The sequence below is a fragment of the Podarcis tiliguerta genome, assembly GCF_965153285.1.
Source record: "Podarcis tiliguerta genome assembly, chromosome: 1".
Lineage (NCBI taxonomy): Eukaryota > Metazoa > Chordata > Lepidosauria > Squamata > Lacertidae > Podarcis > Podarcis tiliguerta.
In genome coordinates, this window is record NC_139534.1 from 18,550,584 (window position 1) to 18,565,826 (window position 15,243).

The 15,243-nt window shown below is 43.3% G+C and overlaps 1 protein-coding gene across 1 annotated transcript in view; it reads right to left on the reverse strand.

Moving 5' to 3' along the window:
- Positions 1-15,243, reverse strand: part of COL3A1 (collagen type III alpha 1 chain) — a 94,874-nt gene that overhangs the window by 51,856 nt on the left and 27,775 nt on the right. The window contains exons 2-5 of the mRNA XM_083405604.1: positions 9,906-10,111; positions 5,542-5,592; positions 3,083-3,202; positions 350-412 (exon numbers count right to left, since the gene is read on the reverse strand). Of these exons, the coding sequence (XP_083261730.1) occupies positions 350-412; positions 3,083-3,202; positions 5,542-5,592; positions 9,906-10,111 (440 nt within the window). The remainder of the gene's footprint in view (positions 1-349; positions 413-3,082; positions 3,203-5,541; positions 5,593-9,905; positions 10,112-15,243) is intronic.

The window sequence follows — 15,243 nt, forward strand, 5'->3', positions numbered from 1 at the left end:
TTTGTGGAGCAGGTAATGGGGAAAAAACTTAAATGAAAGTAGGTAAATATAGGAGTAAAAGAAAAGGGGGAAAATGAAGAAGCTGAACATGGAAGCAAGGAAGTAAAAAAATCAAAGGGGAGGGGAATGAAGAAGAAATAATGGTAAGGCAGAGATGTCAAGGAAAAGTCTGAAAAAGTTGATCAAAATCTTTTAAAGAATTGCTCAAATCCAGATCCAGAGAAATGTGACCTGCTTTAAAACTTCTTACGTTCCTAAGCAGTAATAGTATATGTTCAATACAATCTGTACAAGGGGGGAAAAACCAGTAATTTCAATAAAAAGATGAGAGACAGTGTTATTGTCTTACAAGTTGGCCGTATCCTCCTCCACCAGACTTGGTATAATCGCCTTCATACTGAGGAGAAAAGTTCTGTAATTAAAAAAAGAAATCGAAAAAGATGTAGCCATTACACATAAAACAGGAGGACAGCATACACAATTGCAATGACATACAAAACCAGCACATGTAAGCATGTAATGAGGAGCTGACAGCTGTCCACAGATCCACTGGCAATACTGTATATTTGAAATGGAGAGGTGTCCCACTCAAAGTCCATAGGACACATCTTCATGATTGGTCAGTCAAGATAGGGTTATAATTTCCTTTAGCGTGGATAATGCTGTTGCTCTCAATTACAGTGGCAGGGTTGACCAAAATGTAGCTTGGGAGCAAATGAATCTGTCTCCTGAACCGCTAAAGGTCAACCTTCCAGGAGGCTGAAGATAAAGTTCTTGTCCATTTTCACAACCCTTTTCTCCGCGCAGTGTTATTGTCGCCATCATTCTCAGTATTGCACCTTAAGCTGGGAAAGAGGCAGTTTGGGAGAAGGAACGGGTAAAGAAAGAACATTGTAAGGGCCTCACGTGGATCCATGAGTCCATGGAACACACGTTGCTTTATCAGAGAGAAAGGAGATGTATGCAAACCATAGCCCAAAGCTTGCGTGGGAGATATTGCGAGCTGTAGCTGTAGCAAGGAGAACTGACAGAAGGGGCAGGCAGGAAAAGGAAATACCACTGTGATCAGCTGTAGAAGGCCAAGAAAGTGAAAAGTATCCACACCAAGAAGCCAAACCAAGGCTGCACAAACAAATACAAATTTGCACGGACAAACAAACGTACAACCGAAAAACATAACAGCACAGTGATGGACAGCTTACTCATGCAGTTCCTTCTAGGGCCAATACACAACAGCAGGCATGGAGAGATTTCCCCGGAGCTCTGACTCCTGGCTGGAGGCATCATACAAGTTTCTGGAAGGAGGTCTACTGAACACTTCAGCAGCGAGCATTCAATGCAGCAAGGATCAGGGCTTGCTAGAGGGGGGACTTGCATACACTTGTGGATTTGTGGACTCTGTTTTAATACTTCATAACACTTCATAATAATCATGCAAAGTTATAGGCTCATTTAATGGACTGAATAGCTCAGTTGGTTAGAGTGTGGTGCTGATAATGCCAAGGTTGCAGGTTTGATCCCCGCATGGATGTCTGTTTCCAGAAATGTCCTTCTTTTGACTTAAGTTTCTCACTTTCCCCAACATTCCTGGAGAACGTCAGGTTTATCGGACCAATTCTTTAACGAAAGGTTTCTTTTTGGCATTGCGAGAAGTGCCCCACGTGGTAGTAAAATGCAGCATTAGCTACAGCTGCCGTGAAAGGAAACAGGGCTGTTACCGTATACAAAAGTAGAATTTGTATTTTACTGGTTGGAAAGACACACGTTTTTTGAGTGCATTTAGCAGATGTTGGATAGAAGGGTTCCTTGGTTCTCAGCTGCGGTGGGACACAAAAATCCAATGGAACGGGCAGTATCAGGACCAGCCTTGTCATTAAGCAAATGCTAAAGGTGAGGAATGTAGAGACCTGCGAAACTCCTCCTTCCTGGCTATTCTGCTCTGTGTGAGGACAGAACTGTGCTTCACAGCAAATCCTGGAGCTCCTGAATGAGCCTGTTGTCTCAGGTGTGGTGAAGAACACAACCCCCTCCCCAAAGTTGAAGTAAGATTTAACTCCCAGTCCAGAGTGCCATCTTGTCCTTTACAGAGACCAAAGAAAGCTCAACTGAAAGTGCAAGGTGAGGCCTACAAAGCCATTCAACCCCATTGTGTAACAGTTCTTTGATGGTGAAGTTAAATGAAGGCAGCCATTGACTCTGTTGGGCTAAGGCAGGCATAGGCAAACTCTGGCCCTCCAGATGTTTGGGACTACAACTTCCATCAACCCTAGCTAACAGGACCAGTGGTCAGGGATGATGGAAATTGTGGTCCCAAACATCTGGAGGGCCGGAGTTTGCCTATGCCTGGGCTAAGGGGTTGCCCTGTGTAAAGGTCTTAGCAGAAGAAAGTTACACAGGTTGGTTTATAAAATCAGCTAAGCTGCCCAAGCAGCTGTAAGTACAACTGGTGGAGCTTTTTGACCAGAGGCAAATTGTCCCCAGTAGAGTTGTGCGTGAATTTGGCTAGGAATTTGGGAAATTGGCCCAAGGTGCTTAAAGGCTGGTGGCAGCAACAGCAACTCTTGAGTCCTTAGAAACTGTCATCAGGAAACAAAATTATTGAGATGACAACAACAACAGTAGTAATAATAAAAATCTTAGTTATTAGTTCATCCTGTCTCCTGTAATGGTGCCAGTCTCATCACTAAGCCTATCATACATACCAAGCCACCATGAGGCTACAAAAATGTTCTGAGGGAAAGGGTAGCAGCAGAAAATAGTCAAATGGAGGAGCTCAGTGAGTTATTGTGGCAGGGACCCTGGAATATAAAAATTAAAGAAGCACAAATATCTAGAGTGGGGGGCCAGGGAACTCTGGTGGCAACCTAGGGATCCATTTTCCCATCGGCTAAAAGAACTTTTTTGGCAACATTTTATGACTTTCCAGAAACTTCCCATCTTCATTCAGAACCTTTGACAAAACACTGTTCTATGGAGGAACAGAGCAACGTATCTCTCATGACTCTATGGCGTGCACATAGTACTGTTTCACCTAAAACAAATTCAGAGCCAAAACATAAACAGAAAGGAGAGAGTGGCTTACCGATCCTGTACCGAGACCGGGGCAACTTGGGCAGACTCCAGGTTGGCCAGGAGTGCCAGGTGTTCCTGGCTGGCCAGGTGGACCAGGTGAACCATTTATTCCAGGAGTACCAGGTGGACCCTGAACATGAATTGAAATAATAATTATTGAGGCATGCCCCAAGTGCTCAAGCCCTTTCTCATTCAAATACCGTATTTTTTGCTCTATAAGACTCACTTTTTCCCTCCTAAAAAGTAAGGGGAAATGTGTGTGCGTCTTATGGAGCGAATGCAGGCTGCGCAGCTATCCCAGAAGCCAGAACAGCAAGAGGGATTGCTGCTTTCACTGCGCAGCGATCCCTCTTGCTGATCTGAGATTCAGAATGTTTTGTTTCTTGTTTTCCTCCTCCAAAAACTAGGTGCGTCTTGTGGTCTGGTGCGTCTTATAGAGCAAAAAATACGGTAACTAGAACGGAATACTATAAAACAAAAACAGTGTGTGTTGCCCATGTGTTTCCCCTTCTTACATCAAGTAACCATGGTGTGTTGATGACCCACACTTGCGTCAACTTGGGCCCCCACAATCCCTCTCACTATCAAGGAAATGTAATAAGCGAATAGAACGAGAACTTACCCGGCTGACGTTGCCACAAAACCCCACACATGCACTATATAAAAGAATATAAGTTTCAGCACCCCCCCCCCACTCTTCTTCCCTAACCTTATACTGTATATACAATACTATTGTCCAGGGCCGGATTTCGGTTTGATGAGGCCCTAAGCTACTGAAGGTAATGGGGCACTTTATATGTCCAGCTGTCCTTTGTTAACAACAAATTGTCACTGTATTTTGTGTTGAATATATGCTATATGGTAATTTATGGACCTACACAACACAAAACACTGTTGCTATATGTAGGTTTTATTTTATTTGTTTTTTATCTTATATTTTGGAAATGTACAGTGTTGTTTTTTCTTTAACTTTTTTTGGGGCCCCCAAGAAAGTGGGGCCCTAAGCTATAGCTTGTTTAGCTTATACGTAAATCCGGCACTGCTAATGTCTCATATCAAATGCAACTGATCTGTAGAAAAGACTTTACAACTTGAAAAAGAGACAATGCATTAACTTTTGTAAACCAAGAAAATCTTTAATAAAAAAATATTAAAAAACAAAACAAAATCAAACTTGGGATTGTTCACACAAAAGCCACAATGGCCAATATGTGAAAGGGCAGTGAGAGCATGTGCAAAGGTCTTGCCGTGCCTCCACCCACCCAGTCTGCACATTATACTTTATATGCATAGCCCCTTGGTGATGTTCCATGAAACATGGGCACTAGGAGCAAGAATGGGAGTCTATGTAAACATTAGGGGCAGATCCCCCTGGCCCCCTGCCTGTTGCATGCAATGAGCTCTTGTGAACAACCATAAGGGGATACAAGTAAAAAGGTAAACGTAAAGGATCCCTGGATGGTTAAGGTAAAGGTAAAGGGACCCCTGACCATTAGGTCCAGTTGTGAATGACTCTGGGATTGCGGCGCTCATCTCGCTTTATTGGCCAAGGGAGCCGCCATACAGCTTCTGGGTCATGTGGCTAGCATGACTAAGCCGCTTCTGGCGAACCAGAGCAGCGCACAGAAACGCCGTTTACCTTCCCGCCAGAGCAGTACCTATTTATCTACTTGCACTTTGACGTGCTTTCAAACTGCTAGGTGGGCAGGAGCAGGGACCGGGCAATGGGAGCTCACCCCGTCGTGGGGATTCGAACCGCTGACCTTCCGATTGGCAAGTCCTAGGGTCTGTGGTGTAACCCACAGCGCCACCCGCGTCCCACTCCCTGGATGGTTAAGTCCAGTCAAATTTGACTATGGGTTGTGGCGCTCATCTCGTTTCAGGCTGAGGGAGTTGGCATTTATCTGTAGGCAGTTTTTCTGGGTCATGTGGGCAGCATGACTAAACTGCTTCTGGCACAATGGGACACCATGATGGAAGCCAGGGTCCATATACCTTCCCGCCGCAGGGGTTCCCTGTTTATTTACTTGCGCTGGTGTGCTTTCCAACTGCTAGGTTGGCAGGAGCTGGGACAGAGCAACGGGAGCTCACCCTGTTGTGCGGATTCAAACTGCCGACCTTATGATCAGCAAGCCCAAGAGGCTCAGTGGTTTAGACCACAGTGCCACCTACAAGTATGGGATACAAGTATGGGATATGGAAGCAGGGCAAGTTTTGCAATAAGAAGAAGTCAATTATATGTGTCCCCATCAGACGTCTGAAATGTTACAGCTTTCTCCTAGTGTGAAAAACTAGGCCTTTGAAGCCTAAGCTGATCTGTGGCAGGAGACCAACATCCTAAGCAAGTGGCCTGAGTCTTTCATTCTTCCCTTGTGTTAGTATTATTGGGAACCAAGGCTCGCTTGCAGTGGTTTGGTTTTTTTAAAAAAATGAGAAATAAGGACATGATTTTATAGTTATTGAACTTACAGGATCTCCCCTGGGGCCTTGAGGACCACCTGGAACATTCATATCAGGGCCCTAGAGGAAGAAAAAGAAATCAAGGTGAGCAATAAATATCAGTACAAACATAAAGAAAATAAGTGATCAGAAATTGACCAGAGTTTCAAACGAGACTGGGAATATACATCCACATTGGCACTTTTCAAAAAGATTGTATTGTTTTCCCCCACCAAAATAAGTGAAAGATGCATTTTTGCTTAACTGGCATATCCCCAGGGGCAACTTTCCCTAACCAAGTCCCCTTCAAATGTTGTCCGACTACAATTTTCGCCATCCCTGACAATTAACCATATTGATTGGGTCTGATGGGAGTTGGAGTCCAGCAACGTAATACTGTGGGGGGTTGTTTGTTACCATGGTGTGCAATTTTGTGCTTTTATATTGCAAACTGCTCTGTGATCCTTGGATGAAGAACGGTCAGTACAGTAGTACCTCGGAAGTCAAACAGAATCCGTTCCAGAAGTCCGTTTGACTTCCAAAACATTCGGAAACCAAGGCATGGCTTCCAATTGGCTGCAGGAAGCACCTGCAGCCAATCAGAAGCCATGGAAGCCATGTCAGACGTTTGGGTTCCAAACAACGTTTGCAAACCGGAACACTCATATCACTTCGGGTTTGCGGTGTTTGGGAGCCAAAATGTTTGACTCGCAAGGTGTTCAGGATCCAAGGTACGACTGTATAGAAATTTAATAAACTAACTAACTAACCAACTAACTAACTAACTAACTAACATCCAGAAGGCCACACTGTTGAAAAGAAATGCATTCTTTTTATGAATGCAAAAAATCAGAACAGGAGTTGCTGAGCTAGCTACTAGAAGGAAACGATCAACCATTGCAGGCCATGAGATTGGCAGACAAGACACTGTTGATGGTTCTGCCTCTGCTGCCTGGTTGATATTGACCCATGACAGGGCCTTCTCAGTAGTGGCTCCCCATTTGTGGAATGCCCTCCCTGGTGAGGTGCATCTGTTTCCCTCATTATTAACTTTCAAGAAGTATGTAAAAGCTTTCACGTTCACTCAGGTGCTTGATAGCTGAAATACACTGTTCCTGTCAATCTGAACATTATTAGCTGTGATGACTTTTTAAAGATGTTCCTAATGTTTTGGGTACTCTTAACATTCTAAATATTTAATTTTATTTTTAATTGCATTGTTTTGTTGACTTCTTTGAAACCCTGGGCTCCTTTGGGAGGAAGGGCACAACAGAAATTTAACACACATAAAGAATAATGTTCTCTTTTCCTTTTCTTCTTTTTCCTGGTGCCCCTCACCTTTTTCCTTCCCTCTTCCCTCAGTGCACAATGTCTCTGTTTCAACAGCTTGGTGTTTGGCGTTTTGAGGGCAATAAAATTCAGAGAAAAGGCTATTGTTAAGCTTTCCAAGTACAACTCCAATAAAATCCATGAAAATGAGCACTTCTTTCATATGGTCTAGATGAGATAAATTCTGGTATGTATTACAACCCATGTCACCCTGTTTATCAAAGGGAGCTGCTTAGTTTTCAAGGAAAGACAATAAATTGCCCAACTGTTTTCAAGCAATATGAGGCGACACTCCACATTTTTAGTTTTAAACTCATTTAGTTTTAGCTAAAGAGTGCTGATTATTTAGGCCTGTGTTCAGTAGAAATGCTTCTTTCTTTTGTTCTCTGAGAATGATACAGCCTGACATGATCTACACGCCTAGAACTAACTGCAGGTCGCAACACAGTTTTCCTTTGGAATTTACACTTTTTTACACGTAGTAATGCCGTTATTGGCTCCAAAAACGCTTATAAACCTTCCTTAAAACAATACTTTTAAAAGATAAAGCATGCTTAGAAATGCATATTTTTGAAATAAAACAAGTTCAAAAATATGTACATATTTAAATGCTATTAATTTCAGATTAATGCAGAAATTAGAAATCCACAGCACTCTAGAAATGTTTATTTTCTTCCCATGATATTTGTGTGGTTATTGCTGCATCAGGGCATTGTGGGAAATTAAAAGATCCTAGATGTGTAGCACTCACTGAATGTGCTTGCCCCCCTCAGGACAACTGAAGGAATAGCTCAGTCAGTAGAGCATGAACCCTCTTAATCTGTTGTGGGTTCAAGCCCAACATCGGGCAAAAATATTTCTGCATTGCAAGGGGTTGTACTAGACAACTTTTGTGGTCCCTTCCAACTCTATAATTCTATGAAAACTTCTATGACAGGAGTGGGCCTCCAAGTTGGTCCCTCAAACTTCGAGCCAGGTCAGTGTGCAGTCATACAAACATCATATGAGGAAGGTAGAGTCTAGTGATGAAACCACTATGGAAAGGTTAACATTCTTGCGGGGAATTTTAGGATGAAAAATAATGATTCAGGTAAGGGAATAGTAACAGAGAACTTCAACACATCCAGTTACTTTTAGTTCAGCGAGAGACAGCAGTTTAAATCTATGCCATCAACTTTCATCTAAAGAATATTCTATATACTAGAGATGAGAAATCTGTGGCCTAAGAGGTACATGTGGCCCTCTGCCCAATTTCATTTGGGTATTGGGAGCCCAGAGGGAAATAAGAAGACCAGGAACAGAAAAAAATGGGGAGGGGGAGTAGAATTGGGTGGAACAATGGAAGCAAGGAAGAAGAAAAGTTCTATGCAAACAATTGGTGCAGATACGTGGGACCTCTCTGAGAATTGTAGAGTTGGGAAGGACCACAAATTCACCTAGTGGGGCTTGAACCCTGAAATTAAGAGTCTCGTGCTCTACTGAGCCATCCCAGGGATACAAGTGAGCAGTCCCTTCCATGACAGCCTACTGGGCAGAAGGGAAGAGAGAGAGAGAGAGAGAGAGAGAGAGAGAGAGAGAGGATTGTTGGAAAGAGTGGAGAGAGAGGTGGTCTTGCTCACTTTAATCTCTGGTTTTACCTATCTCTACCATATGGCCCCTGAGGGGCCCTGACAGATAATTCCCTGAGAGAACATGGCCTTTGGCGAAGAAACATTTCCTCACCTCGGCTATATACAGTCCAATTTACTCAGAAGTAAGCCCCAGTGAGGCTTCAGTGGGGCTTATTCCTAAATAGACACACACTCTGTAAAAGGTTGTGTCTCTAAGCATTTGATTTTTATTTCATTAGTAGCACCAAATCCCTCAAGTATTCTTACAATATTTGAGGGATAGGGGAGGAACGACACAAAGATCCCAATGGTTCATAAACAAAACTCATAATGCAGACTACTCCATTTTATGGAAGTTTCCATCTTGATTCCGGATCTGGGTTTTGAGCATTTTAGCTAGTGGAAATCAAGTGCTGAACATGAACTTTGTTCCAAGCATCTACACACCATGAGAAATTTCCAGCTGCAAATTTATAATTGGCAATGCAAATTGTGCATAGAGTGGATGTTCTCTTGGGACAGAATTTAGTGTTCTTTGGATGCAAAGTTTTTGGCCTAAGTAGATATTCCTGATACTTGCCAGGCTTTGTTTGTATTCAAGTGAATAACAAGCCCTGCCCAGTTTTTATATGCTCAACAGTTTATAGCATCTCTCTGTTTCTAGTGAGAACAGATTTTGTGGGGAGATTGCTGAGAGACTTCCTTGTTGGTGTTTGGATTGGAACGTGTTGCAAAAACAATATTTCTTCGTATATCCTGGCAGTTCAAATTCTAACCCTTTTATCAGCCTAGGAAGTGCAGAGGTCCTGCTTCATTGTGAAAAGGGAAGGAATCAGCGTTCCTGGACCTCCATGAAATAGCCCTTTTGAGAATGGGGAAATAGCTGTATTTAGATGATGCTCCTAATAAGTTGGCCCTCTTTGATGCTTGATCTCACAAAGTCTAAATCAATACTTGAAGGAAGGTTTTGAATATATCACACACGGCCATTTTGAGTATGCACTGATCAACAGCCATAGCAATAGTTAAGCCTAAGAAAATAGAATTGAGCCCAATATAACCCCTTTGAAGCCAGTGGTCAATAGTCAACAAAATAATAGCATGAACACAAGAATTACAACAGTGCAATAGAACTTTCCTTCTTCTCCTCCCACCATGACATACTTAAATCTCTTCCATAGGGTTGTGGGAGGCTGGGAGAAGAGGGCAAGAACATTCCATTCTGCAAGCGGAAATCCTGTGCTCATGGAAAATTTTCCTTAGCACTGTGTTGAATCCGACTCAATAGGATTAACAGTGCAAACCTATTCATGTCTTAAGGAAGTCCTGCTGAATTCAGTGGGACTTTACTCCCATGGAAGTGTGCATAGGTTTGTAGCCTAAACCATTTTAAATTTAGGCATCAAGGCTTAGCTGAGGCTGGATTCAGGGTGGTAGGTTTAGACAAGGTCTTACAGGTGGCATCGTTGGTGAAGGGCACTTTGCGCAGCATTCTCCAAACGGGATCTCCGGATTCTCGCAGTCTAATTCCATTTCTTCGTCGCAGATGATGTCATCACACAGAACAGCTCCTGAGTCACACACGCAGATTTGGCATGGTTCCGGTTTCCAAACATCCCTGTCAGCGTACACTTGGCCAAGGTGTGTACATGCTCCTACGACTGGGGAGAAAAACGTGGAGGAGAGAAATAATAAACATTAGGTCTTGGGTGCACATCAGTAAAACACAAATGGAAGAAATAGCAAACAGCTTTGGCAGATCATTGCTATTTGATCATTGGTAGAGTTTAAAATGGCAGTTGTGATTCCATGATCTAGCATTTGAAGAGCAGAGGTGGGCACTAGAGATCGACTATTTAATAGCAGGAGAGGAAACAACGTGAGATTCTGTGTTTTGTCTAGGGTCTTTTCCCACACAGGGAGAACGGTGAACACTTTCACAAAGAATTCTACACTACACACTAAGAGACCAAATGTGAAAGGTTTGATGACAAGCAAATAGGAAGGGTGACAGATGGACACCTACAATTCTTTTTTAAAAACTAGATTAAAAAAAAACTAGATTCCATTGTGAACGCATGTACAAATTGGGAGGGGGGGAGAACATTGCTGGACATAAAGTTCTACAGTACATAAAGTGAAATGTTTTTGATAATTTCTGCTTATAATAGCGTGAAATCGTAAGCTTGATATCAGAACCAAGAAAAAAGCACACCAAGAACTCAGGCCAATGTAAGTTTCAATAGTGGGAGTGGTCCCTACTCGCAAATCAATTTCTGAGTTCTTGGTGTGCTTTTTTCTTGGTATATTTAATAACAAGAACTCCAACTTATTTAACATTGATGTCAGAACCAGGCAGCCTTGAGCAGTCTCTAGTGTTGCTCCAGGGCATTGTGGGAAATAAAAATGGCAGCTCATAACTGCTGCCCAGTTCAACTCATGACTGGGGTTCAGGGCCACTGATTTAGAAGGGGCCATACTCAAAGGCTACCTCAAAACAGAAGCTGGCCATGACTGCAGACTATGTTTCACTGTATGTATGTACCATAGTAGCATGGTAGTAGTGGCATGACAAGCAATCTTTTGAAATAAAAGATTATCAGTAGAATTTGCTGACATTTTTTCTAGTTTGTTCAATGTCAACAGCAATCTCTCTTGTTAATATCTCAAAGCAATGAGTGTCATTAGTTGTTTTAGAGGGGGAGGGAATCCCACTTCTCTAAATATGAGAATAATGCAAAATAATAATAATAATAATAATAATAATAATAATAATAATAATAATAATAATAATAATTTATTTATTTATTTATACCCCACCCATCTGGCTGGGTTTCCCCAGCCACTCTGGGTGGCTTCCAACAGAATATTAAAAACACTTATTTATGCATATTTTAAATCTTAGGTCAATTACATGAAAATACAGTGCATAAATTGTTAATGCCAGCACAAAAAGATGTTCATTTCCCCTGGTGGGAAATGATGTGCATCCTCACGTTACACATTTCAGAAGATTTAACTTTACAAACAAAAACAGAAGACTCTGGTGAATGATACATAGTTACATACACATACTTCCCAACAACATTTCACTCATGAACATAAACACATTATCATATACAGTGGTGCCCCGCAAGACAAAATTAATTCGTTCTGCGAGTTTTTTCATTCTACGAGTTTTTTCGTCTTGCGAAGCACCACTGTGTATTGATGGTTTCCCATAGGAATGCATTGGCGTTTTTTTAAAAAAAGGCGCAAGATGTTTTCATCTTGCGAAGCAAGCCCATAGGGAAATTCGTCTTGCGAAGCAACTCAAAAAACGAAAAACCCTTTCGTCTAGCGAATTTTTCGTCTTGCGAGGCATTCGTCTTGCGGGGTACCACTGTATTTAATTTTGCTACTGCAATCAGTTTATAGACATTGGCCTATAAAGCTCTAGATAGCCTAGGACCCAAGTATCTGAACAACCACTTTCCTTACCACCAACCAGCCTGTATCTTAAGATGTGGGCCAGTTCTACTCAAGGAGGAGGGATCTGTGTTGGCACAGAATCCCTCAGCAGTCCAGACTCCAATGTTGTTATTTACTCTCACAACATAGGAGTACAGTTCATTTAAAATAGTTCTCCTCCCTCAAGCATCTATGGCCTCTGCATCTCCATCAATCTTTTTCATGTTATGTCTGACCCAACCATGTGTGCTCACTTCGTTGGTATTTCAACTTTGGTCAGACATGACACTCTGCGTTTGCCAGGTGGCTCGATCCATTGACCAGGTTGTCCATGTACAATAGGCTACTGCTATCCAACTTTTAAGGAACTTGCTCATATAGTATAAACTTGGGAATCAGAGGAATGAGGAAATAGTAGAACTCTTTATTTGTTTCCATTCACAAAATAGAATCTAGAATCCCAGAACCGTTTTATCAGTCACAGGGTATCTGGGTAGAAGATTTGCTTCCCTGTCACCTTAATTTACTGGCACATGGTAAAGGTTCTGTCATAATTATCTTTTAAGTGACAGTTTCAGGATAATGTTTTCCTCCAGGTAGCTGCTGCTGGGAAAACGTAGCAATGATTAGATGGTTACTCTGCTGAACAGATGTTCCTGTATCAAAAATACAGAAGTGAGACCTGCAGAAGTGAGTTGTTTGCTGATGTTTGGGATTCCTACCATTCTACTCCAGAATTCCATTTTTGCCCCTCAACAGTCAGCATTCTGGGGCCAGTGAGCATGCTCAGTCTTCAATGAACTGTTTTGGGGAACAGCAAAGATAGAGGGACACACACACACACACACATAGTGGTACCTCTAGTTACGAACTTAATTCATTCCGGAGGTCCGTTCTTAACCTGAAACTGTTCTTAACTAGAGGCATGCTTTCGCTAATGGGGCCTCTTGCTGCCACTGTGCCGCTGGCACATAATTTCCGTTCTCATCCTGGGGCAAAGTTCTCAACTCCAGCTAACTCTTCCAGGTTACCGGAGTTTGTAACTTGAAGCGTTTGTAAGGTACTGCTGTATAAGGTAAAGGGACCCCTGACCATTAGGTCCAGTCGTGGCCGACTCTGGGGTTGCGGTGCTCATCTCGCTTTATTGTCCGAGGGAGCTGGCGTACAGCTTCTGGGTCATGTGGCCAGCATGACTAAGCCGCTTCTGGCAAACTAGAGCAGCATACGGAAAAGCCGTTTACCTTCCCGCCAGAGTGGTACCTATTTATCTACCTGCACTTTGACGTGCTTTTGAACTGCTAGGTTGGCAGGAGCAGGGACCGAATCCCCCCGTCGCGGGGATTCGAACTGCCGACCTTCTGATCAGCAAACCCTAGGCTCTGTGATTTAACCCACAGCGCCACCCGTGTCCCTTAAGGTACCGCTGTATACACACACGGAAATCTGATAAAACATGAATTCGGGCTCATATGCATGCATGGATGAAGGTTTCAACATTATCATTCTTTTAGTCTTATTTCTACTGTTATGACCCCAGCAATCATCTGCAAATCTGGAAAAACTTTGTCTATACCCCTTGAATCCAAGCATTCCCCCGCGAATTTTCCCATGCATCACAGCAGGCGTAAAAGGCAGAAATGAAAGAAACAAGCCAAACGTGGATGTTCAGAAATAAAATGCATTGAGTCCTGAATTAGGAGGGGGGAAAGGAATATCAAAGCTCGCTGAAGAGTTATATTCATTAAGCAAAATCCTTTCTTTAAGCCTGATTAATATAAAAAGATTACTCGAAACCTATGCATCGTGTTTTGTTTATAATGTTAGTAGCATTAAACAAAAGGTCATATATCCTTCCCGTTACAATGCATCTTGTGGCCTTTCAAACTAACCACACCGTTTTATGACAATTCCTGCAGGGAACAAGAGGCCTTCCTTCCTGTCAAAGTTCCCAGTACAGTTCAAGACTCAGTGTCACCCAGTAGACAGAACATATAGGTCTCTGGAACAAATCTCAGCCCAACGTGAATTTAAGTGAACAAATGCATGGGTTGCATTCTGGCTTCCCTCCCTCCAGCTGGTGGCATGTTGGTGTTATGTACTGAGTTGAATAGGATCCAAAATGCAGCAGTCGGATTGGTCCTAGAACAATAGGATACAAAATGCAGCAGTCTGATTGGTCCTAGAACAATAGGATTCAGAATGCAGCAGTCTGATTGGTCCTAGAACAATAGGATTCAGAATGCAGCAGTCTGATTGGTCCTAGAACAATGCAGCAGTCTGATAGGTCTGCGGGAGCCACCCAATCCAGCTCCAGGTGGAAGTGAATCCACAACCTGATTGGCCTACAGGAGAATCCCGGAATTAGCCAATCACCTGCAGCCCATTGTGTAAATAATGTATATAAAGCAGGTATTGTGGGGGAACTTCCATTCCTCCTCACCACTACGAGCTGAATAAAGAGCATGAAATCCACTCTCAACTCTGAATATATTTCAGTGGGGGAGGCAGCTTTTGTCAACTCCTCTTCCCCCATTCAGTCCCCAGTACCACCTCCCACACTGTTCTGGAAAGTTGGAGGGTGCCCCCCAGAACAATGTGGGAGGGGTACTGGGGCACTGGGGGAGGAACGGTCGTGCGGAGAGAGCAGACCATCCCCTGCACCAATATTCCAGTAGGGTGCCATCATGGCGCCCCCCCCCCGACATGCGCTGTGGACCCTCTCGCGTGCAGGGCACCATGCCCCCACAGGCGGCACACCATGCCTCCAGAACGTGTGCCACGCCCCTGCGGGCGGTGTGTCATACCCTTGTGGGCGACATACCATGCCCCTGGGATGCGCGCCATGCCCCCCGGGTGCACGTCACGCCCGCCAGGGACACCAGTCACCCCCCCTCCCGCTCTCTGCCCCCAGTAGCGGAGCATGCAGCTTGGCCACTGTTCTGGGATTGCAGTGGCAGGACAGAATCAGCAAAAGTTGCCACTCCCCTTGGTCACTCCACTGTATCAAAAGCTTTCTATGGACTAAGGAAGCCATTCCATCTATGGAATGTGAAGCAATGAAACCCAATAATTCCATTTCGTTACCTCCATTTCCCCTAAACAAATGGGAATGAAATGATGGTGGTGGTGGGAGAAGGACTGTTAGGAGAATGCATATGAACTATTTTAAGTCCCAGGCACACATAACTGGGGGGGGGGAAATCCTATGGAACCCCAGCTTTTGGGCCCCGCCCCCAAAGTGCCCCCAGGTTACTGCCAGACTAAAACTAACAAAAAATCCATTGCAATAAGGAAATTAAAGCAAATGTAATTTAATCCTATAGGCACTGATTGGGAGTAAGTG